This window comes from Thermochaetoides thermophila (assembly GCF_000221225.1).
Source record: "Thermochaetoides thermophila DSM 1495 unplaced genomic scaffold scf7180000011816, whole genome shotgun sequence".
Classification (NCBI taxonomy): domain Eukaryota; kingdom Fungi; phylum Ascomycota; class Sordariomycetes; order Sordariales; family Chaetomiaceae; genus Thermochaetoides; species Thermochaetoides thermophila.
The window spans coordinates 4928470-4953000 of NW_006383032.1; the positions used below are offsets into that span (position 1 = coordinate 4928470).

The following is a 24531-nucleotide window of genomic DNA, read 5'->3' on the forward strand; positions in this document are numbered from 1 at the left end:
TTGGACGAGCCGCGGGACCAGGGACTGGGAGTCGAAATGACAGAGTCAAGTAAGTCAAGTCTCCCGTAGCGATTTTTTTTTTGCTTTTCTTTTCTTTCCTTTCTCTTCCCTTTCTTTCGTCGATTTATTTCCTTGCAGTTCGACGGTTCGACCCCGATCGTGATAGCCGGCCCGTTTTGTTTGTGCGCCGTACAGCGGCCACGACAGGGACTCGCACAAACCTCAGGTGCTATACCGGTGTACCTAGGCAAAGACGCGATCGCATCGGCCGGGACGCCGCGGGCAGGAGTTCACTGGTGGAGCGCATGACGGGCAATTCGTCCATGGATGCGCTTGCCCGACCCGAGCTTGCCCCTCGAGCCGAGGCTAATTGCCGTCCTTGGTCTTGGACACCCTGCACTGAGAGCCGCGGGTCCACGGCTGCCGTGGGGTAACCGTAGCCACTGAGCCGCCCTAATTCCGGCTGGAGGTGCTGCCAAGTGTGGGGAATCCTGGGTGGAAGCCCCAGGAGGTGAGGTACGTACCGTGCACTAGCTGGAGACCGCAGGTGAGCCCGTCGTCGTCGCCTCCATCAAGTGGAATTGAACATTTGAACCACTTCAAAGTTCAACGCAGAAGGACCCCTCCGTCCATCTAAACATGGAGGGGGTCGGGTTTGTTTGTATTGACTTAGATTGTTTGAGGAAGGCAGGTAAGTGACTTCCAGCAGTATCCATCGCTCGACTCGGTTTCGGAAAACAAGTTCTATCCATACAATTCTGCTTGCGTTTGTGATTGGGCTTGCATCCTTCCCACGCCAGGCGGACACCGACTCGCCGTTTGCCAATAGCATACGGATTACGGATTACTGTATACAGTTGTATCACGGCCTGCCAGGGTCTGACGTCGCTTCTTGTTGCTTGCGCTGTCAGCGGGTGTCACGACGTTGCGGCCAAGCGGACAGAGGCAACGTCCCCCCGTGCCTCATCAGCCACTTTCACATGCCAGCGGCTTGCTGAGGGCTGCTGAGCTGCCCAGCATCTGAGCATAGTATCCAGGAATCACAATTCTAAGATCCAATGGCAGCCCGTTACGTTCCACCACAAATGAAGATAAACCCCCCCCCCCCTTTTCGATGACGAGGGCACGGGATGCCATCGCGAACCCCTCGCTCGATTCATTCGCGCATTTCGCGCTCACGCAGACGCCCAACGAAATGGAACAGCGAAACAGGAAGAAAACGGAATAGAGCCGGGCAGAGTAGGAGTTAGTTGCAGTAAATAGAGAACTTTGAAGGATTGAAAGATAAATTTGTTGAGGGAACTTCGGCGCGTCCCGCGAATGACGTGACTCCTGCATGCATCCGTCGGTCTTGCGTTTGTCCGAAGGATGGAACATGGAACTGTAGGTAAGGTGCACTGAGGATGTGAGATCACCTGGGTTTTTGCACCCTCTTGCAGTGCAGCGTATGCGCGTCTTCCGTCAGTGATCGACGTATTGTCCCACATGGCGCCCCCCCCCCCCCCAAGGGCCCAGGAACCGTGAAAGACGCGTCTACCCAGGTACTACAGGATCCTAGAGGAAGAGAAAGCTAGGAGACGCGAAGAGCCCCATCATCAGGAACCTGAAAGCCACAGCAACCGGAATTTGAACTTGGAACTGACCTATGGAGATAATGAACCTGGGCAGACCAGAAGTTGGCCTGTAAATTGTGAATCGGATGGACAGCAGCTTGATGAATCAACCTCGGAGCTGTCTCGCACTCTTTGCTACGCTCTGTGGGCCGTAACGCCGCCGGAGGGCTGCTCCAGCCAACCCTGACCTTTGCATGCTCTTAGGAAGCAAGAGTTCGTTACTCTTAGCCAAAGGCGGAATGGCCGAGTGGTCTAAGGCGGAGGATTTAAGTAACCTATTTTCCTACCTTAAATCTCCTCTTCTCGTGAGAGAGCGTGGGTTCGAACCCCACTTCCGTCAGCTGTACTTTTTCTTTGCCCCTCCACGTCTCTTTTTTGGACTGCAGCGCATTGTTAGAGTGTATTTGTGTTCACTCAACTCTCGTCATCAAGAATCACATAATCCATAAGCAAGCCGTAAAGCGGATGTAGTCTCGATTACCTGACGTTTTGCTCGCGCAGACCTGCAACCTACTTGAACTATCCCGGTTGTCTTCCCATCCTAAAAATAACGAGGCTCCTAACCTGTGAACCACCGCGGCATGCTATGTCCGCATTCAGGTTATACAGTACAAGCAGTCGGCAGCCAGACATAGGTCTCAAAAAATCCCTCGCTTTTTACATAACATATCAGCCGCCTCTTACTATCTCTCCCTCCCGCGTTACTGGATGTAACACCGTCACCCAAATCCTCCAGCCAACCCTTCCACCAACCAACTCCTGACGCCCGGAACGGACCAAACTACCGAGGTAACCAGAGCAGAAGGAAAGGAAACACAATTAGAAGAAACGCCCAAGTAACGATATGTCGGCCGAGAAAATCACTACAAAGGCTGCTTTTTTTGATGTTCTCTCATCAAGCCTCATAGCTCTTAACCGGCCCCTCCGCACTCAGCGGCTGGACTGCGCTGGCCGCCGGCGCGGGCTGGAAGGTCATGCCATTGCCGGCACCGGGAGCCGCCGCGCCAGCCAACACCTCCTGAGCCATGCGGAAGCCCTGTTCGCCACCCGTGGCGGCCGCCTGGCGGAGGACCTCCTGCACCTCGCGCACGCGGCGCTTGAAAGTCAGCCGGTCGAGGAAGAGCTGTTGGCGGGCGCGTTCGAGTTCACGCCGCTCGGCTTGCAGCATCGCCTCCATCTCGTTGAAGTACTTGAGCTTGAGCTCCAGCTTCTCGAGCATCACGTTGACCGCCGCAGAGACCAGGCGAGTCATCTCACGCTCCTCGTGTGACGCCAACGCGCTCGCCCGCGCACCCATAGCCGCGAGCGGGATGTTAGCCAGCTGCGATGGAGTCAGCTTCTCGCTGCTGCCGTTGCCGCTGCCGGTCTCCTTGTTGTCAACGTCCATTGAGTCGCCGCTGCTGACAGTCCCCTCCTTTTCCTTGCCCTTGCCATTGGCAGTCTCAGCGGTCTTGGATCCGCCCTCAAGCTTGTTCCGCAGGTTCTGCTTCAGGATCTCGGCCGACTTGTTGGCGGCCGCAGCCGTACTAGCAGGATCGGCCAGGCTGGCCAAGAAGCTCACCACCGACATGACAGGGTTGTCGCTCTGGCTGAAGGGAAGTTGGCCGCCGTGGCTGCCCAGCATCTGCAAGCCAATTGGCGCGTCCAGTCGCTCGGACTCGAGGTACTTGTCCTCAATGTCCAGCTGGAGGAACTGCAGCACACACTCCTCGCGTGTCCGTGTTCCCACGTACTCGGCTATCTGGTTCCAGTCCTCGTCATAGCGCTCCAGAGCCTCGAGCAGACGGAGGATCTCGGCGTCACTCCAGGGCGCGTCCCTATCAAGAGTTGACGAGTATGTCGGGTTCTCCATACGCGTGTAGTGAGCGCTGGTCTGGTTGCCGGGGAAACGACCCTCCAGGTAGCATGTCGAGCAGAGGTCGTACTTGACCTTAGAGTTGGGGTCGGACTGCGGGCTGTGGTAATAGATGCGCGTACAGTCAGTCCCGCAGTTGTAGCAGTTGACCTTCATGATGGGCGCCTTGGGGAGCTCGTCGGCACCAGTCACACCATTAGTAGCTGCCGCCGATGCTTCGCCGTTGGGCTTGTCCGACTTGTTGATCTTGTTATGCTTGGCATTAGCCTCGTAGATGTTACGGCCAACCTCTAGATTGAGCTCGGTCTTGGGCGCCGGCGTGGCACTGGCCTTGGCTTCCGTGTCCTTGTTGGGCTTGCCCTCGGTGATGACAGGGTCCGCGGCAGGCTGCCATGGCTGGAGACCGCGTGGAGTATCAACAATAATCTTGAAGTGGCCCGTGAATGGAGGACCAACATGCGACGGCCGTTGATCAGCATCGACCTGCTACGTGTTAGTCCGCGCGGAAACAGAGGAGTCGTGGTGTCAGCGCGATCATGAACCACTAACCTGGTAATTGATGAGGCCCCATTGCTCGAGGAATGCATGGACACGCATGATAGCGCAGACATCACCGGCCAGGTTGCGACGGCATGCAGTAACAGTCAGGTACTCGGTTGGGTTAAGACGGTAGGCATTGATCATGAAGTCGCGGTAATCCTTGTATACCGCGGGGGTCTTGCTACGGTTTCGGTTATTGAAGAACTCGGGCAGGGCTTTGCGCTCAATGTCGTGGATGGTGTTCATGTCGAACCAAGTGCTGTAACTAGGAAGGATAATGGCATGCGTCTGGGCGATGAGGTGTTCTCTGGCAGCATTCTCGATGAAATCTTTTGTTTTCGTCTCGCCATTACCCTCATTCTGCCCGGTAGCATCGGCATGGCCCGCCTCATTCTTGGGCGCGTCGCCCATTTCGGTGTCCTCACGGGCAGCCTGCGCGCGCTCGGCGGCATTCTCCGCGCCGGGAGCAGGAGTCGTGCTGTCCTGCTTGATCGCGGGGCTCTCGCTCATTTGAATATCTGTTTTGTCGGGGGGAGGGAAGGGGCCATGTTAGAGAGAACGCTGGGGCGGCTCAGCGGGCCAAACAAACGAAGCACATACCTTCGCTCTGGTCGCCAGCATCGGGAAGAGGAGGTTGCGCGAGGATGGGGTTGGCGCCAGGGGATGCGCCGGTTGTGGGCGTGCCGTAGCTAACTGAACCCTCCTCCATTGCGGCGATGCAACGATGCGGGTGATGTGGGCGATGCAGCTGATGGGATGCAGGGACTTGGACACGCAAACGAAACGAAAGGACGAGTCGAGGACAACCAGGACAAAATAACTTGGGCAGTCAATCGGCTTGGGTGTCAAGCGGAGCGTACGATGGCAAACGCTGGTCGGAACGCGACGGAGCAGCCAAAGGGGTGGATGCAGGATCGATTCGCGATGACAGCGGCGCACCAGGGGGGGGTTCGTTTGGTGGGAGGGACGGGTCCGGCGTCGTGATGGGGCGGTCGCGCATCGAGGAAAATGTTCGCGCCAAAGCAAGGTGAAGGGACTGGAGCGGGTGACGCGCACAGGCCGCCAAGCTCTGGACATTTTGATCACGTGATGCAGTCGGTGAGGTTCCACCGTTCGGGTGCTCTTGTGCAGATGGACGCAAGCGGCCAGCGGGGCATTAGCCACATAAGTGCTGCAAAGCCACACATAGATGCCATAGCCACACGGTTCTGGTGATCGGAAGCGGGGCACCGCTTTGCGGGCGCAAACTTCACCGCGAGGGCGAAACTTAGGTCCACTGTCCGGGCTCAGGGAGCAGGGCATCAGTGCGTCAGTGCGTTGAGGGAGCAGGGGACCAGTAACCTCGGGCCGCCGCAACCCGCTTCCGTCGCTCCAGCGCGGGCAGTGGACAATGGGCAGTGGGAAATCGTAGTGGGCAGCGTCACAGGTCGAGCAACCTGGAACCACTACCATCCAATCCAGTTCAATTCAACTGGCAGCGCCAAGCGGGCAGAAGAAATCCATCCCGTCAACTTTGGGCCGGAAACTTTCGCATCAGCGACACCAACCGGCAACCAGCAACCAGCAACAGCCTGTTCCCCGTTGCGGCAATTGGCAACCCCCAACTCCATCTCCAACCATGCTGTCGTCGGCTGGTCGTCGGGCCTTTGCGGCACTGGCCCGCCCGACTCTGCGCAGTGATGTGGCCTTCGCCTTCCGCCCCTCCCCCGCCGCCCTGAGGCGTCTCCTCTCCGCCCTGGCCGTCCTCGAACAGCGCGACGGCAAGCTCAATGCAGGCTCCCTGAGCGCCGTCACCGCTGCCAAGCAGCTGGGCGGCAGCGTCCATGGTTTCATCGCCGGCAGCAACATCAAGGCCGTGGCTGAAGAGGCAGCCAAGATCGAGGGCGTCGAGAAGATCATCGCAGTGGACAACCCGGCGTACGATAAGGGCCTGCCCGAAAACTACGCGCCGCTGTTGGTTGAGAACATCAAAAAGGGCGGCTACACTCACGTTGTGGCCGGCACTACTGCCTTCGGCAAGAACGTCATGCCCCGCGTGGCCGCCCTGCTTGACTCGCAGCAGATCTCGGATATCACAGCCGTCCAGGACGACAAAACCTTTGTGCGGCCTATCTATGCCGGCAACGCCATCGCAACCGTCGAGTCTACCGACGCCGTCAAAGTCATCACCGTGCGTGGCACCGCCTTTCCCGCTGCCGCCGTGGGCAGCGGCTCAGCTGCCGTTGAGGAGGGCGTCGATCCCAAGGCCGACAGCCCGACTGAGTGGGTGAGCGAGGACCTGGCCAAGTCTGACCGTCCGGATCTGGCAACGGCTAGCCGTGTTGTCTCGGGCGGTCGTGGTTTGAAGAGCAAAGAGGACTTCGACCGCATCATGCTCCCGCTGGCTGATGCCCTGGGCGCTGCTGTTGGTGCTTCCCGTGCTGCTGTGGACAGCGGCTACGCAGACAACAGCCTGCAGGTCGGGCAGACGGGTAAGGTGGTGGCACCACAGCTCTACGTGGCCGTCGGCATCTCAGGTGCTATCCAACACTTGGCGGGTATGAAGGACAGCAAGGTTATTGCGGCTATCAATAAGGACGCCGAGGCTCCCATTTTCCAGGTCGCTGATGTTGGCTTGGTGGGTGACCTCTTTGAGAAGGTACCGGAGTTAACGGAGAAGCTCAAGAAGGCGCAGGCATAGAAGGCATGTAAAGGGGGGACGGGAGATGGATGAGCATCACTGTCATGACTTTTTTATTGTACAGTTGAAATGTACATGTACCAAAAAAAACAATTGGCATGTTCGTTATCTTTCATGAGCCATTCCGTTCTTTTCTGAAGCTTGATTTTTTTTCTTTTCCCCTACCGTTGTCACATCTCGTCATCCCACCACGGCCAACATGTCCTGTGTCCTCACAAACTTCTCCCTCTCCTTTCCCTTTTCTTTTCCTCTTTCTCTTTCGGCCTGGTCAATCCTTCTCCAACCTTCCCAATCCACGACAATTTTTCCTGACAGCTCGGAAACCTCACTTTTGACCCCATCCCATCCCGCAACCTTGTCTGCCCCATCATTGAGGAACTCTATCCTACTATCGCCCCAGTCCGCAGCGATCGCGTCTGCCGTGCCAAACGCATCCTCCATGGTGCTGGCAATGACACCAGTCGGACCCCTTTTCACCCATCCAGCACAATATAACCCCGGGAACCGCCCCATCGTCATAGCTGCATCTTTCGTGCGCTCCTCATGAGCCACACGACCTTGGCCGTCATTGCTGATGACGCCCCAGCGATCGTTGAATGGAATTCCGAGCGATGAGAACTCGGGCATCGGAGTCGACTTGTAGCCGATCGAGCGGAAGGCAATGGACGAGGGGATGGTCACTATTTGTTCTGGCGTGGCAGGCAGGGTGTAGGCATTTGGGTCAAAGGGGGATGGAGAGAGGGCTGTGCGCTGGAACGATGTTGCGCCGACACGCGAAGGATCGGTTTCGGCGGGGATAAAGGCCTGAGGAGATAGTAAAAAGTCGAGTGACCAGGACTTTTTAGCCTCAGGGCTCTCAGGAGATGATGGGGAGCCTTTGAGGAGGATATCCATGAGTCGAAGGCGAGCACGAGGAAGGGACTTGAGATCCTCGGGGATCAAAGAGGAGTCGATGGGATGGAAAGCGACAGAAGGCAGGCGCATGAGCTCGCGAATTTCCTTGATGGTGAAGGCGGCCTGGTGTTTGTGTGAGCATATCTGAAGTGCTGCGACTGGTAGCGGTCCTGGCGGACATGACAGTATGATGTGCGGCTTACCTGCATCGGCCCGCGACGGCCAACAATGTGCACGCGCTTCACCCGGCTCTTGGACAATGTTTCGATGGCATGCTCGGCGATGTCAGACTTGCGGAGCACATCGATATCCTCGAGCAGCATTCGGGCTACGTCCAAGGCGACGTTGCCCTGTCCGATGATAACAGCCTCCTCGCCTTCGATAAGGTCCGGGTTGAGGTCGGCATGCTCAGGCAGACCGTTGTACCAACCGACAAACTCACGGGCCGAGTGCACGCCCTTGAGCGTATCTTCTCCAGGAATACCGAGTGTCCGGTCCTTGGCAGCGCCATAGGAAAAGACCACAGCATTGTAGTGGCGAAGGATGCTGGCCAGGGGCACAGTGCAGCCATCTGGATGGTCGGTGGGCGTGCCAACCGAAACGTTGCCGATGAAGGTGAAGTTGGGGGAAGAGGCAACCTCTTCAAACTTCTCTTGGCAGTTCTGTGTGTGTGTTCAGTGTTAGCAATCAGCCAGGAAAGCAGTGAGAAAAGCAAAGGGACACGAGCTGAGAGAGACAGACGAGGGGCAGAAGGGCCAGATGTTAAATAAGAAGCCAGATATCAGACCTTCACCTCCGGATGGTCTGGTGCAACGCCGAACCTCACAAGCCCATATGGTACGGGCAACGCCTCATACATGTCGACTCTGGCGTCTTGGATCCTCGTCATGACCCGGTAAGCCGTGTAGAAGCCTGCCGGACCCGAACCGATGACAGCCATGCAAAATGGCTTCCCACTGCGCGAAATAGGGGTTGTTGAACGACATGAAGCCGAGGTGTGGATTAAATGTGATGAATGAGATGAATGGGATAAATGGGATGAGAGTAGGTTAAGTGACGCATTAAGGACCGGTCGCCATCGAATCGACGACGGCCGCGCCCAGCGAATGGGCGTCATGGCGTCTTAGAGTATCTCTCAACTTCTTGCAAAAATTGGGAAAGGGGGTTTCCAACAATTATGTAGAGCTGCTACGACTGCAAGAGACCATCGGCTTTGTCGTTTGATCACAGCTGTTTTTGTGGGCCCTGCTTCTATCGCAGCTTGCAAGCTCGGGGAAGCAAAGCCATGGCCGGCGGCGCTCCGACTTGCTCCACTCCTCCCGAGCGGCCCGGCTTCGGATCTTGGTGGCCGTAATTGGTTACCATAGCTTTTTTTTTTCCTGAAAAAATAGGCAGAAACGCGACAACAATAGAAAAGTTAAGTTACATTTCATTTGAGAAAAATTACTTTGTTGCAAAGTAATCAATCAAACTACCGTACAATACGGAGTGAGTAAGGTATGTACATGCATACATGGGAACATATTGAAGATATTGCGAGTTGCCCATGCGCCGGTCCTGCCTCGCTGCCAATCGCGTCGTGTCGATAATCCAATCGAAGGTTTTAGGAGCACCAATGGCGTTGCCGATGTGGCAGCTTGCCGCGGTACCTAGCCGCCAGCAGCAGTTGCCAAGGCAACCAACCTAAACAGCCGCCACTAGACGACCACAGCCACCGCGGCACCGCCAGACGACTGCGAGCTGCATTCATGATATGGGATAGAGCATAGGGAGCCGCCAGCCCGATACCTACGGCCCTGCTCCCATTGCAACCTGAGCAGTCGCAGAAAGTGCGGGTGAGAGCGAGCTCTGAGTCTGATCATCACACTGCACCTACTCTCTTACTCTCCTGCTCTCCTGCTCGTCCGGAATGGCGCGCCAGCCGTTCATGTACGAGCCGGTCCGCAAGGACGATGACCGCTTCCCTCAGAAGCCATTTGATCCCAAGGCCGTGACTCGTGCGAGCTGGGAGCCGAATAAGCCCAAACCAAAACCCAGTGCACCTTACGTCGCAATCAACCGCCATCCCGAGTATGTGTTTCGAGTTCTGTCGCGTCATATTGAATTCATTCCACGCCAGCTGTTGATGTTCATCTTGGTTCTCATGTGCCGCGCCAGCACATTCCACTCACTGCTCATGTGTAATTAACACACCGCGACTAACAAATGCCTAATTATGAACAGCTCCCATGTCGTGCCAAGCGGTAGCCGGGCCAAGTACAAGCCCATGAGCTACCGCACGACAAATTGGATCAAGCGCATGCGAGCCGTGCAGCTTTGCCTTCGCGTTCTTGAGGCCATCGCTGCCGTTGGTCTTTTTGTGGTCATGGCAATCTCGGGCCTGATTGCCTTGGTTATCGGTGTGACGGTAAGCTCCCACCTGAGCCATCTCCATCAATGTACGGGGTAGTCCGTATTGGTGTTCGGGATATTGACTGCCATGCCTTTCCCCACCAAAGCTCGGTGTTGTTGTCGTCCACTGCCTCTACAGTGTCTTCCATCATGCTCAACGGGCTGGGTCACGGGCTCCTGGTTCCTCGGCCGCCTACCAGGTCTTTTCGGCTGTGTCTGACCTTTGCGTGTTGCCTCTGTATGCCTACGGTGCCTTGGCTGTCCATCACAAGAGACAGGAATGGCAGGGGACCACTAAGGACAAGCCTCATCTCATGAATTATATGATTCCCTCCGTCCAGTACGGTCTTATTGCTGCCGGCGGGTTACATGTCGTCTCCCTTGCCATCTCTCTGTATCTGGCCTTGATGTTCCGGCGCATCGCTCGCATGCCTCCGGACATGAACCCGCTGGAGCCAACATTTACTTCGCCTCCCAATCTGCATACACGGAATAAGCCTTCGATCGCCACGGTTTCGACAGAGTTCTCCTATGAAAAGCATCGCGACAGCCTCCTGTTTGATTCCGATTCTCGCCCTCCATCCGTCCCCTTCATGCACACACGTCAGGGTTCCAACATTTCTATCACCGCCGACAATGTCCGCTCAAGCTTCCCCAGCAGCAAGCATGCCTCCCTGCCACCCACCTTGCTAAGCTCCAATCATCCAGGCAACCCCTTTGTTGATCTTGATTTGGGTGATCCCGAACCAAAGCCACTTGGCCCCAAGTCCATGTCTGCCTCTGCTGTCGACGCCGACACCGCTCAGAAGCCAACCTCAGCCCAGCACCAGCCACGAACAGCGAAGTTCACTGAAACCTGGTATGCCTCTGACTCGCTCATCGGCCGCACGCAGAAGCGGCTAAACGCTGTTACAGCTGTGGCTGCGACTCCGGCCAAGAACAATGCCAAGTACTACACCTCCATGCAGCAGCATCCCGATCTGCCTGACTCCCCCAACTCCTCGCCCGATAACGATAGCGACGACGACGACGACGACTACACAACCGCGCGGTCAGCCAGCACCAAGCACTGCAACGCCGTCGCCAGCCACCAGCACATCGATAGCGATTATGAGGACGAAAGCAAGGTGGCCCCTGCTGCTTCTGATGCTCAACCCAACCCGTTGCGCTCGCACCCTGTTGACTATGACTATGCTCCGGATCCGAATCATTATCTCCCCGTTGATGCTTCTTCCCTAAGGTCTGCAGCCAAACGGCCCCGAACCCCCGGCCCGTTTGCTCGTCTGCGTGCTTCCATGGGCCTCACCGAGATTCACCCCAACGACCGGCGCGTGAGTGGGTCACAGGATATAACCGATCAGACCGACATTGCCGACGACAAGCAGAAGATCAAGCCGTTCCAGCCGCGCAACCGTCAGAGCTCGATCCAACCCGATAGTGATTTCTGTGCACGGGGAAAGAAGTCCTACACAAAGCCGTATGGCGAGCTGCGGCCCGAGACACCACCTACCATGGTGGACAGTCTGTACGCGAGGCACAATAACGGCAACAGGCAGGTTTCCACGGGAATTGATTACGGGGATCTGGGGGCTGCTTCGCTCGGGAGAAGGGTGCTGAGTGGCAGGGCCGCAGAGGAAGGATACGCTGGGTTGAGGAGAGACGGACCGATTCTGAGCATTTGCTCGCAGTGATTGGATTGGAAACATTGGGCATGGGCGGAGTTCAGAATTGCGTTGGGGTAGGAATGAAGGTAATACAATACCTGGTAAGCAAGAGGGGGGCTTGTGGGGAGTTTCATTGATAATGGTTATTGGGATTCCATCTAGATATGTTACAAGCTCACGAGTAATGATCCATGTATGCTTGATGGGTACATGATAGACACGCCCTAAAATCAGCTGATGTCTAGCAACGATCATGTCTAAAACCACTGCCGGCAGGGCACAACACTGTACTTGTAAAGCAATCCATAGTTCATACCGACAGGTAGATATAAAGAAACACAGCTCAACTTCACCGTTGCCCGGTTCTTTATTCTGCTTTCTTGATCCTCACCCACTTAGCCCAATCTGTCCTCCTCCCTCGTCCATCATCATCCCCATCCCTCACGAACCCATCACCCTCCATCCACAACCTACCCCCATCCCACGTCGCTCCTAATCCACAAAGGTGCCTCATTGTTGGCCGTCCATGTGGACAGTTCCAGGGCTTGTCCATTTCTCCCATATGCCTAACTACCTTTTCCATCTGCCTAAGAGACAGCGCCCGCCCAATCATGATGCTGCTGCGGCATGCCCGCATTGCAAACATTTTACGCACCTTGCTCGGCCGTGGCACCGTCGTGGCATTTGAAGTCGGGTTGTCTGCCAGGAGGAAAATGAGCTCTTCGAGATCGGCGATACTGAATGTTGTCTCACGAGAGAGAGGGAGCGTCAGGAGCTGGATGCGCGAGCCGACAGGGGACGCGCCAGATGTGTCTACCGAGACAGAGAAGCCATTTCTTTCAAGGGCGGGGAGATTAGCCAGAATTATTTCTTCCTCTAGAGCTGTCAAGCTGAGAGTTTTAGGTTGGACTAGGCGCTGTGACTGTACTGTCGTGGTTGCTTGAAGGCGCTCGAAGTTGTATTTCTCATCAGATGCATGCTGGTCGATGATGAAGAGCTCGTCGTCGTCCTTGGTGCCCGAGTCGCGGCTACAGCTGGTGGACGAGGAAGCAGAAACAGCTTCGCGGACGGCAAGAATAAAGCCAAGATTGAACTGTCCCACTATGCGCATCTTTGTAAAGTCGGACTTCGAGATCTTGAGCGATAACTTCGCTTCAGCATCTTCTGATTCTATGCTTTCCAGCCTTACCCCCGCTGTTGTTTGGCACGCCTCTTGTGGCAACCGGCTGGAGAGATATTCAATGCGACGCCGTATCTCGGAACAATTGGCCTTTACCCTTTGTACAAGGTTGCAAGTCATGTCTTTTCGTTTTGGCCGCCCCTTTACAAAGGTCTCAGAACGCTTCTCCGTCTCTTCAGTCGACTCGGCTGTTGCGATCTCGGCTTCCTGTATCATTGCCTGCACCTTTTGGTTCTCGCGAGCCACCTTCTCCTCTTCGTCAACATACTCGAAGTCATTGTCCCCATGTTCTTGATCGCAGGAAGCTAGATGCGTCCCAAGTGACTCCATTGGAACGTCTGCGTCACTCATAGACTGTGGCTGATCAGTCTCCATTGGCTTGAGTATTTCCTCAGGTTGCCCTTCACCGCTTCCCTCATCTTCAGCATCTTTGTTACCGTCTTGAGAGACAAACAAACCGTCAGCGTCATCATCGGAACTGTCGTGTCCATCATCTTCCTCCCGGCCTTCCTCTCCTTTCTTTTCTTCAATCACCTCATGCTCTTCAATCCCCTTTCCTGCATCCTCAATCAGCTCGAGGTCTCCCTCAGGTTGTGTTGAAGCCGAAAATAGCTGGGAGAGTCGTATTCCAAAGGATGGTAACTGTGTGCTGCGCATGCCACCTTTGAGCACACCAGTCTTCACCACTGGCTTAGCCGGTTCATCTACCCTTGGTTTTTTCGATGGGTTTCCAATGGCACTTCTCACAGTATGGTCGCCTATTGTGATGGTTGCCATCTCTTGCGTTGCACGCTTCAACGGCTTGGAAGGAGTTGAGCTCATTCTCAAAGTCGGTGGTTGGGAAGGAGGGCAAAGAGCACGAATTGGAGATTCAGGCTCGTTTGGAGCAATCTCATCATCCTTACCAACGTCTGGCAACAGAGATCGCTCATCGTCTCGTACATTGGTGTCACCCGTCACTTGAGATTGAGGTATTCGATCTCCTCTGTCGCCGGCCGAGGTTACAGAGCTCGACATGCCTTTATCCCGAGTAGAGGCTTCGGTCGCCTGTTCTTCGGATAACGGGCTCGAAGTGTGAGACGGTCTCGGCAACTCATTTCGTAGCCAGTTTGATAGAGTTGTGAATCCCTTGAATTGGGCTTGTGGCTTGGAATGGCGGAAGTGCATCTTCGGCTGTTGTCGAGGTCTCGTATCTTCTTTCTCAACGTCGTCAACATTATCTTCTGTGTTAGCGCTTTCCTCGTTGGCATTGTCTCCAGTATTCTCCATGGCCCTAAATGAAGTCGTGGCTTTCGAGAGCCGGGAATCTGCGGCGGCAGACTTTGACCCCGTTTCCTGGGGGGAAGTTGAGGGAGATGGGCGTGCTGTGGAAATCTTCGAAGATGTTTGCTTCAGCGCAGCAACGCGAGACATCGGGATGATGACGTCCTGGGTCTCGAAAAGCTCAATCAAAGATTCTCTCAGATTATCCAACATTTGTCCCTGATCATGGAGAAGGATGGTTCTCTTATCAGGACTGACGTTGACATCGTAAAGATGAGTATCGAGCTGAATATCAGCAAAGATAAACGGGGACTGCGAAGAGTTGTACAAACGGTAGACCTCGTTGAAAACTTTGGCAAATTGGGGCAAACCACACGGGCGGCCGTTGACATAGAACATCTGCCGGTCAGGAGTTGAGCGGCCTTCACCGTGGGTAGGACGAGATATATGGCCGACCACGCGAACTTCTGTTGACTTTCTGTCCGTTCTCGCCTTGCCTTTGGTTAGAGGCCCAGCAGTAGGGATCAACTCTAACGTAAGATCCATAGGAACCAGGGCATTCATGGTCTTCACGCCAAAAACATTGATAATGTTCTCCCTGGTAGTTGAGTTTCCTTTTGTCGAAAACATCACCATACGCTTGCCCTTAGTAGGCTGCTGCGTGACAGTGAATTTCACCCCGGTCTGGATGCAGGCATACTGGTTCAACAAGTTGATTACCTTGCCCCATTCTCTCTTGATGTTCCTCTCCAGTTCACGACGGCGGACAGGAAGGCTTCGGAAGAGATCCTCCACGATAACTGTGGTGCCCCGTTGACCCGACACGACGGTGGTAGACTTGAGTTTTCCAGACGGCTCAAACTCCAATCGCGCAGCACGTGGAGCCTGCTCTTGGGTACACGTCACGATGGAGAGTCGGGACAATGCACATAAAGAGGACAAGGCTTCGCCTCGAAAGCCGAATGTTTGAAGCGTCTCCAAGTCATCATAACTGGAGAGCTTGGATGTGTAGTGCTTCAGGGCCACAGTTTCGTAGTTGTGGGGAGCGATGCCGGAGCCATTGTCCTGGACCTCTATGGAATCCAGTCCCTGGTTTTTGAATCGCACCTCTGGGATTGATAACTACGTCAGGAAGGCGACATCACAGCGACAATAGCAAGGTAACAAAATGGGAATAGCCTACCAATGGCTGTAGCACCAGCATCGATGCTATTTTCGACCAGCTCTTTGGCAACCGAGCAGAGATCGACTATGACCTGGCCAGACTGGATTTGATGGATCTGTATGCAGCGCAGCAATCAGCCAGTGAACTTGCAGAGGACAATAGTTCAAGACAGCGAACAAACGCACAGTGTTGGAGTCAATTGCTTTGATGGTCGCACTTGAGGCCATGGTTCTCGTTAAGTATTGCTTTGACCCCCCTGCATTCTCTGGCTCCTGTGCTTGTCGGCTTCGGAGTTAAAAGTGGTAATGGAACACTCTTCTGCTGTTCGGTTGATTATAAGGAAATCACCAATCCCATGTCAACATCAATAGGTGCATTGAATATCATCCAAATGCTCTGTGATGATGGGTTGGGTTATGGCCCTGACGCGTATGCGGGGAGCAAACGCGTCTCTGCCTGAACATCTTGATTGCTTGCATATATGGACAGTGCCAACACTGTACATTCTCAGGTCCTGCACTGTATATAAACTACGGATGGTGCACTTCAATTAGCTAGGTACATCACACTCATTACACTCTCCCAACATGGAAGTTTCGGTTCTATTGTGTATTGGTTCATTTTTGGTTTTCAACACTTGTCATAGGCCTTCATCGTCGAATCAGGCGTCGGTATACCCCTGTGATACAATGTCCTAATCACTGGCCATGGCGATCCAGTGGTAGTGGCATGCAGCCAGGTAGAGGTTCTCGTCGTAAACCCCGGTTATGGAGAATGGCACTATCTCCCTGAACAGGTACCAACCTACCTGTAGTTGAAACTCGATGACAAAACGTTGGTAGGTTCAAGTACTTTGCGGAAACAACACGATTACAAGTTGATATCAAGAACTGCGGAACGACGTTTTGTTCTTGGCCAGCCAGGCTGATAGCAGGACGAAACAGAGAGATTCTTTACATACTTGGGTACTTCCTGTGACACCGACAGGCAAAAACGCCCAGGTACTGCAGGTAGCTCAGGCAAGCTCCCAAGGTGTAACACTTTGGCAAGGGCCAAAGAAAGTACCTCGTCTTGCAGATTCTGGTAAGATACGGAGATAGGAATCCCAGGGGCTTATACTAGGGCGTCTTTTATGTTATTCTAGAAGAGACATAGAGTACTAAATTGGCAACATGGAGTTCCTAGTAAGGCAGCCATGGATCCCTTGGACCCCGGCCATTATGGGATTTGATTAGGTACCTAACTCGAGAGTGCTACGTACCTGAAACTTGCTGCACATGTAGTGGAGATGATGGTGGTACAATTCAGGAAATGATGCGAGCAGCACGCTCGAGAAGCAGTGTTTGCACCTTTGTCGCTCAATTAAGGCTGATGTTCAGCGTGCTCTACTAAGCCCTCAAGAATTTGGCTGTCCCTGGACAGCATTCTGCGACGAGGATTTTCAAGTTTCTCAGCTTGCTGTGGCTTATATATCCATCGTCTTTTGGTATGTGAGATTGTCTTTTGCAAAGCCCCACATGAGTGGCTGGTAAGAAAGCTTATCTGGACCAGCTCGGTGGGCTGTGTGGCCTGTGGTCTGTGGCCCCCCCCTCCCTGCAGGTTCTGTGTTGTGCAGGGTCCGAACTGCGTTCAATGAACTCGGCCCGTTACGGTGCTGGCTGTTCGTGTGATTGATCCATGGATGCTTTGTTTCCAGAACCGGTCCGCAGCCAATAGTGCAAGCAGTTTGCAGCATCTGTCGATGATGGAGATTTCCAAATGACCCGACCGACCTCGGCTCCCGCCCGCCATCTGTCGGATGCCCAGTTCCCATTGACAAGGAAGCGAGCCACTAGCCGTGTAGCCTATCGGTGGACTGTTCAAAGACCTGCGGGCGGTGGTGGAAGCGCTGGCACAGTGGCACCTCTGCCCGGACCTGGCAGCGGGTTACCTGCTGTGGATAGCGGAGAATCTCCTCGCTTCCAGGCTGAATCCCGCTGCGCACTGCAGCAGCATCGCATTCTAGGCCCTGCCCCAAGTCCCATGCCAGGATCGAGTGCACCCTCGCAACCCAACAGCTCGCCACAGCATCTTTTTTTCGGACGGAAAAAAAGGCTGGGCACTGCATCGCCTTTTATCTCTTTTTGTACCACCTCAACCTTTGCTTGCCGGCACGCACTCTCTGTTCGCCTGGGAAGGCTTTGGGGCATGTTGCAGCCCTGACCTGGTGCAGACAATTGGCGCATCCTTGTGTTTTTTTCTCTTCCTCTTCTCCCCATTTCTAATCTTCCGTCCCGTTGTTGTCAAGACGGCAACCTCCGCAGAGGAGCAACATTCGGACCAAACGGGCGGCTCCCAACGGCCTATGACAGACGGCTCGCCGCTCCCGCCGCGTCTCCCGACCCTTCACACTCGCTTGACTCGCCCAGACTCAGGAACGACGAGCCCCAATCCCCGATCGCGCCACTCCCAGGGCATCGATCTCTTTGCGCCTCCACGACCCCTGCTGGGATGAGGAGCCTCTCGTCGGCTTCGTCAGACGACGACGATGCCCCTCCTATCCGCGTCCCTCGCGTCAACCAGTGCGCAACCTCCCGAACAAAAGACTCGCAGTCCCCTGCGCAGTCCGCCAGCAAGCTCGATCGTCGTCGTAGCGCTGACCGAAGACCGTCGTTCTCCGCAAACCGTCGATCTGGAACTGGCGCCGGTACTGGCACCGGCACTGGCATTGCCAATTGGCGTCCCTTTGACTCCCGTGATGCGACAGTAGAGAGAGCCGGCTCATCGACTGCCACAACCGCCACGACGCCGCCGCCCTCCTCTTCCCTCGGCCTGATGTTGGCTGCAAATGGCGCTGTGCAGGAAAAAGAGATGGTGATGATGGGGAAAGCACAGGAACACGGGTTTGTCGGGCGTCGCGCCCCTTGGCGAAGCCCATGGGCCATCAGCGTCTTTGCTTTTGTCACATCTCTCCTCGGTATCGGCCTCTTGCTTGCCGTCATTCATTCGTCCGTAACACGACAAATAGATCCCAAGGGCTGTCGCATGTCGTACATGCGCCCGTCCTACGCGAAGCTTTCGGACTTTGACACCGAACACACACGCCTGGCAAGCAAGTACTCGCTGTATCTCTATCGCGAACAGGGCATTGACCATGATGTCAAGGTGGGGGACCTAGCACTGCTGGCAGAGGAACTACTGGAACTTTGTTTGCTGACTTCTTGCCCAGGTCAGGGGGGTGCCCGTCCTCTTTATTCCCGGCAACGCAGGGAGCTACAAACAAGTGCGTCCCATTGCTGCCGAAGCAGCCAACTACTTCCATGACGTCTTGCAGCACGACGAGGCTGCTCTCAGGGCAGGCGTGCGAAGCCTCGACTTTTTCACTGTCGACTTCAACGAAGATATTACAGCCTTCCACGGCCAAACGCTCCTTGACCAAGCCGAATACCTGAATGAAGCGATCCGCTATATCTTGTCCCTCTATCTGGACCCGCGAGTTTCAGAGCGCGACCCCGACCTTCCTGACCCTACGTCGGTTATTGTTCTTGGCCACTCGATGGGCGGCATTGTTGCCCGTACGATGCTTATCATGCCCAACTATCAGCACAACTCTATCAATACGATTATCACCATGTCTGCTCCCCACGCGCGCCCCCCTGTCTCATTTGATGGCCAGATCGTACAGACGTATAAAGACATCAACAACTACTGGAGACATGCCTACTCGCAGAAGTGGGCGAATGACAACCCGTTATGGCATGTCACTTTGGTGTCTATCGCTGGTGGCGGTCTGGATACTGTTGTGCCTTCGGACTACGCTAGTATCGAGTCCCTAGTCCCAGATACTCATGGGTTTACCGTCTTCACATCAACTATCCCGAATGTGTGGACGAGCATGGATCACCAGGCGATCCTATGGTGCGATCAGTTCAGGAAGGTCATTATCCGCGCGCTTTTCGATATTGTGGATGTCCACCGAGCCAGCCAGACAAAGCCGAGGGCACAGCGGATGAGGGTTTTTAAGAAGTGGTTCCTCAGTGGCATGGAGACTGTTGCCGAAAAGATAGCGCCTACGTCGGACCCCACCACTTTGCTTATCGTCGACGACAAATCTGATTCCATCACTGCCGAGGGGGAGCGCCTGGTCTTGCGCGAGCTGGGTACACAGGGCTCGGTTCGCGCTCATCTAATGCCCATCCCCCCTCCTGGATCTCCGGAACTCAAGCGCTTCACTCTGCTCACCGATACAAAACTCGACAAACCAGGAGAGAACGGAAAGCTTGAGGTCATGTTTTGTAGTGTCATTCCGTCGCAGCCCAACCCGACAGGACCTGCTATCCCCAGTCAGCTGGATCTCTCCAAGGGAAATGCCGGCACCACACGACTGGCTTGTACAAACGTTGCTCCCGACGTCATCACTCTTCCTGCATCCACACGGTTTGCTCGCTTCCCGTTCTCCGTCAGGAAAGAGGCAGAAATTCCGCCTTTTTCTTATCTTGAATATGTCCTCGACGACATCTCGGAGCATCAATTTGTCGCAGTCATCGAAAAGGCGACCATACCCACTCCTGGTTTCGTGATTGCTGAGTTCAGCGACCATTCCAATTCGCACCACACCCGCCATATCGGACTTCGCAATCTTCTCACCTTCGGTATAAGCCTGCGCCTGCCGTCCAACCGACCGATGATGTCCGAAGTTAGGATCCCATCTGTTAAGTCCAGTTTGCTGGCTTACAATCTCCGTATCAGTGCCCTGGAGTGCTCCGGCAGGAAAGATCTTTTTGCTCCATTAGTGCGACAGTACCTGGCAGAACCATACGAGTCGAAGTACTTTGTCAATGCTCGCCAGGCGGCCGTTAGTCTTCACGGTGTGGCCCCTTATGTCCCTCCACCTATGTCAAGAGAGCCGGAGGCAGAAGGATTGGCATTCCAATTATGGACCGATCCTACATGCAATTCAAGCATCCAGGTTGATCTGACTGTCGATGTGATGGGCAGTCTTGGAAAGCTGTACATGCGCTACCGCACAGTGTTTGCTGCCTTTCCTTTGTTTATCGTATCGCTGGTCCTGCGCAAACAGTTTCAGGTCTATGACAGTACTGGCTCTTTTATCACCTTCGCAGAGGGGCTTGATCTTTCATTGAGACAGTCCATCCCGGTGATGCTCATCGTACTCGCGGCCTTAACACTTTCCACGACAAAAATGGCCCCCTCAAGCAGCGCTGGCCTGTGGCACTGGGGAGGCAACACAACATTCACCAACTTCCATCAAAACGACCTGCTCATCGGGACCCAAGATCCTTTTTTCTTGTTTCTGATTCCCCTGATTGGAATCATTTGTGTTGGAGTTTGCACGGTGGTCAACTACATTGCTCTTTCATTGACGCGCCTGATCAGCGTTGTTATAAGCTTCATCGGTTTCCTTACTGTTCGATTCGGTTGGGTCAACGCCGAGGACCGCAGAAGACCAAGCAACCCCGCCATATTTCCTCCCTCCTCTCCACGACGGCGCATGATCACGACAGCTGTCTTGCTCTTCCTCGTTTCGACCATGATCCCTTATCAATTAGCATATCTGGTCGCTTGCTTGGTCCAGCTAGGTACCCTTGTCCGCGCGCAGCGCATTTCCTCGGAGCTCCGTTCGCCTGCCAACTCAAACTTTCACAATTACGTCCACTCTATCTTCATCCTCATGCTGTGGATTCTCCCAATCAACCTGCCGACGCTTGTGGTCTGGATGCACAACCTCTCTGTGCACTGGCTCACACCCTTCACGTCACACCATAATGTCTTCTCCATCATGCCTTTCATTCTGCTTGTCGAAACCCACACGACAGGCCAGATGATTCCTCGCACCGGCGGCACTGGCAATGGTCGCTGCTGCGTGCTGCTCCGCCACATTACTAGCATCCTGCTATTAAGTCTTGCACTATACGCTGCTGTCTATGGCGTTTCATACGCCTACACTTTACACCAGTTCGTCAATCTGTTTGCCTTCTGGCTCGTTATGGTGCATTCCACCGCAGATGACTGGTCTCTTACGGGGCTAAGACAACTTATTTTGCATAATCGTAATAATGCTAATAATAAGAGCGAGACGGGAAGTAGAAAAAGAGGGAAGGAACCATGAAAGAGGGTTAGAAGGCTATCATGGTGTGTGCCCTGTGGGAGTGGGCATGTATAAAAAGAACAGAGCCCCGGCCGGTTCGTGCGGCGAGTGATCGGTTTTAATATAGTGTATATCTCCTTGTTTCTGTCCTATTGTGCATACAATCCTGCTCTTCCCTTCCGCCCCCCCCCCTTCCCTGAGCCATATTTGACTATTTGCTGCCTGGATACGCCCTGAACGGGAAAGAGTAACTTTCTAGAGCTCCTTATGTTGAAACCCACTTCGGATCTCTGCATGTGAAATTGGAGCTGCTTGGTGTCGCGGTATAATGAATGCATGCAATGACAAACTTATCTTGATACACGTAAGACTGGTATGCAACTAGAACACCTAGGTTAATGAGGTCCAGCAAATAGTTTATTAACAGAACTTACGGTTGTGTGTAAGTGCCGATGAATATGAGATGAACGCTGCATGAGTGGGAATAAACCATAGAGTTTGCTTGGATACTTTAATTACACAATAAGGCCTCGCTCGTCATTGATAGTCCCAAGTTCATGTGCCAGCAACCCTCAACGCCATAGACCAATCCCAAACAACCAACCACCCGCCCTGAGCCCTTCCCGCTTTCCAGGTTGAGAAAGAGACCAGTTCAAGCATCCCAAACACAAACCACGTACACTTACTATGCCCACAAAAGCCGAGTATATACAAACGTGGACAGACTATAACTGACTAGCGACACATCATCCCTTATTGTTCCAAAGTCTCACCCAGCTCCGTGTTTAACTCGGCGCTGGTGTCTCGTTCAGAGCTTTCAACACCCTAGCGTAGAACTTGCCCGCCTGAGACTGTGGGAACGAGATTTCATCGGTGAGAAACTCGGGTAAGACAGCGATCAGCGCCCGATCGCGGTTAGGGTCGAGCTGCGGCATATAGTGGCACTGAGCATCGGCGCCGCTTTCTTGATCAGCATCGATAGCAAGCTTGAAATGTAAAGCTTTAATTAAGGAAGCAGTGTTAGCGTTCATTTCCCGACAAGAAAGGGAAGCCTCAGAAAACACTTACTGCCATTGCGTCCGGTCTGGATGCAATCAAATTTGTCCTCGCCGTCCTCCCGCTTAACGCTGCGGACAATTAGGCCCGTCAAATCGCCATACAAGTCCTCCTTCTTTTGTGCGGCCATAGTTGCCTGCTGGATTGCTTCTGACGTTGCAGCTGCTGCCAGGCGCGCCTCACGAGAGTTGGCTCCCTTGATAGCACTGCCAGGAATTTGTCTTCCTGCAGCAGCTGCTGCATTGGCAGCTGCCTCGGCATTGCGTGCCGCAGCAAGTTTGAGATTAAGAGACTTGATCTCAGATCTAGCCTCTGCAAGCGAGGAGGTCAGGCTGTCGATCTTGCTTTGAAGAGAAGTTATCATTGATTCCTGCTCCTCGATCTGGGCTCGAAGGCTGATAGCTTCTTTGGCTGCTTCCTTATGTTCAGCAAGCTGAGCTTGAAGTGCTGCTATAAGTTGTTGGGCCACTGGAAGTTTATGTGAGTCAGTGAATGCAGTCCATACATCATTGTATGCATGAGTGAATGTGGAGCGGACCTTTGGACTTCTCTTCAGCTTGCTTTTTGAACTTAATGAAGTTGTGGTTGGCATCTTCGACACCGGTTTCGCGAATATCATCATATTTACTTTTCACGTCCTCATACTGACGTTTCATATCTTCATATTTCCGTCTCATTTCAGCAAGCTCTTTATGCAAGGCTGAGTCTCCTTTCTCTGGACTTTTTGCTGGGGACTGTTTGGACACGCTGGCTTGGGCAGCAGCTTTTCGCCGGCAGGCTCGAGCCTGCCTAGGGGTTATTTGCGTGCTATCCTCATCAAGACCCTGCTCATTGTCCTCGCGATCGCCAGTGGCATCATCCGTTTCCTCTTTTAGTTGTGTCTCAGGGATTTCAGATACTTCAGCAGCTTGAGTGATGTCCAATTCAGGGCCCTTTGTAGCTATCTTCCCCTTCCTGCGCGCCCCAGGGGCGTCCGGCTCCAGGGGGTCGACAGCGTTCTTTTTTGGACGACCGCGACCACGTTTTGGGGCAGCGTCAGGGGTCGGTACGGGGGCATCCATCATTACTGAGTCCTCGATCTCCTCCTTCTCAGCAGTAACGATGCGCTTCTGCTTGGGAGGGCGACCCGGTCCCCTTTTCTCTGGCGCAGATGATGTATTGGATAGCTTAGCGGCCGAGGCTTCCTTCTCGTCCAAAGTACTTTCGTCAATCGCCGCAGCAACCCTGTCACTTGAGCGATGGCCTGACGTCGTCGGTTTTGATACAGGCTTCGTAACGCGATTAGCAGGCGGGCGGCCAACCTTGCCCTTCTTCACCGGCGGCATGGCGATGCTCCGTATGACTTGGCTGGAATTTAGAGAGGCGTTGATGCTAGGGAAAGGTTGCGTGCTGTGTGTGCTCACGCCCAGATCATCCTCCGAGTCTGAATCCACTAAGTGCAGTAGGTGTGTGCCGGCTTTGGTTTCGGTCATGCACGCAGACTGTTGTGCAATGTTCTGGATCGGAAAGCGCTCTGTGGAGGATTTGAATGTCAGTGGCGCGTCGATTGTCGCTTGTCGCGACAAACTTTGGGGGCTGCGACTCAATGCTTGCGCAGATGCAGGGGGCAATTCGGCCGCGGTGGGTCTTTGGAGGATTAAAGTAAACAAAGGGACTGTTTTGGTTTGTTGGCCTCCTTGTGTTGTGTGTTCCCACTGTCACACGCATTTCAGGGTAGTAGTGTTTCTGGAAAGTCTTATACACACACCTCCGTGAATCTATCCTGCCGTTTACTTAGCCCACATTTCAGGGTTAGGGTTGTGCATAATCCAACCAAACAGCGATCGGTTGCCCCACACGATAGCTCGATGTAACAACAGATCAAAGCGAAAGCCGGTGCGTGCTGTACACTCAATCCAAGGATAAAGCATACATGGATGCTTGAAAAAAAACATCAGTCATGGCCTCTGTCTCATTTTGGCGAAAGCGCTGCATCCTTAGTGATCGCTGTTGCAGCCAGAAAGGTGGCTGGCTGAGGAGCTACGTGATTGGAGGGGCAAAAGACCGATCACAGCGGCGCCTCTGGCCTTCCGTATTTCCACGTGTTTACCGTACAGACGTACCATTTTCCGCTCTCAACCGTGCTGTGGCACTGTCATGGTT

The 24531-nt window shown here is 54.1% G+C and overlaps 7 protein-coding genes and 1 non-coding gene across 8 annotated transcripts; 4 read left to right on the forward strand and 4 right to left on the reverse strand.

Annotated features, from left to right (window-relative positions):
* Positions 1-1846: 1846 nt before the first annotated feature.
* Positions 1847-1953, forward strand: CTHT_0034150. Its single transcript has 2 exons — positions 1847-1884; positions 1908-1953. It is a non-coding gene; the product is annotated as a tRNA-Leu (tRNA).
* Positions 1954-2508: 555 nt separating this feature from the next.
* CTHT_0034160 (uncharacterized protein) lies at positions 2509-4717 on the reverse strand (the record flags this gene model as incomplete). The annotated part of the gene is made up of 3 exons (XM_006693788.1): positions 2509-3951; positions 4018-4526; positions 4609-4717. 3 exons carry the CDS (start codon positions 4715-4717, stop codon positions 2509-2511), a joined length of 2061 nt encoding a protein of 686 aa, XP_006693851.1.
* Positions 4718-5626: 909 nt separating this feature from the next.
* Positions 5627-6688, forward strand: CTHT_0034170 (electron transfer flavoprotein alpha subunit-like protein; the record flags this gene model as incomplete). The annotated part of the gene is made up of 1 exon (XM_006693789.1): positions 5627-6688. One exon carries the CDS (start codon positions 5627-5629, stop codon positions 6686-6688), a length of 1062 nt encoding a protein of 353 aa, XP_006693852.1.
* A 180-nt stretch (positions 6689-6868) lies between these two features.
* CTHT_0034180 (NADPH:adrenodoxin oxidoreductase-like protein) lies at positions 6869-8522 on the reverse strand (the record flags this gene model as incomplete). The annotated part of the gene is made up of 3 exons (XM_006693790.1): positions 6869-7705; positions 7786-8244; positions 8370-8522. 3 exons carry the CDS (start codon positions 8520-8522, stop codon positions 6869-6871), a joined length of 1449 nt encoding a protein of 482 aa, XP_006693853.1.
* A 969-nt stretch (positions 8523-9491) lies between these two features.
* CTHT_0034190 (uncharacterized protein) lies at positions 9492-11664 on the forward strand (the record flags this gene model as incomplete). The annotated part of the gene is made up of 3 exons (XM_006693791.1): positions 9492-9652; positions 9806-9989; positions 10081-11664. 3 exons carry the CDS (start codon positions 9492-9494, stop codon positions 11662-11664), a joined length of 1929 nt encoding a protein of 642 aa, XP_006693854.1.
* Positions 11665-12203: 539 nt separating this feature from the next.
* On the reverse strand, positions 12204-15472 carry CTHT_0034200 (DNA mismatch repair protein pms1-like protein; the record flags this gene model as incomplete). Its single annotated transcript, XM_006693792.1, has 4 exons — positions 12204-12224; positions 12293-15189; positions 15264-15360; positions 15431-15472. The coding sequence occupies 4 exons, from the start codon at positions 15470-15472 to the stop codon at positions 12204-12206; spliced, it is 3057 nt and encodes a 1018-aa protein (XP_006693855.1).
* A 2263-nt stretch (positions 15473-17735) lies between these two features.
* On the forward strand, positions 17736-21354 carry CTHT_0034210 (uncharacterized protein; the record flags this gene model as incomplete). Its single annotated transcript, XM_006693793.1, has 2 exons — positions 17736-18389; positions 18454-21354. The coding sequence occupies 2 exons, from the start codon at positions 17736-17738 to the stop codon at positions 21352-21354; spliced, it is 3555 nt and encodes a 1184-aa protein (XP_006693856.1).
* Positions 21355-22118: 764 nt separating this feature from the next.
* CTHT_0034220 (uncharacterized protein) lies at positions 22119-23714 on the reverse strand (the record flags this gene model as incomplete). Its single annotated transcript, XM_006693794.1, has 3 exons — positions 22119-22333; positions 22402-22857; positions 22928-23714. The coding sequence occupies 3 exons, from the start codon at positions 23712-23714 to the stop codon at positions 22119-22121; spliced, it is 1458 nt and encodes a 485-aa protein (XP_006693857.1).
* Between the last annotated feature and the right edge of the window lie 817 nt (positions 23715-24531).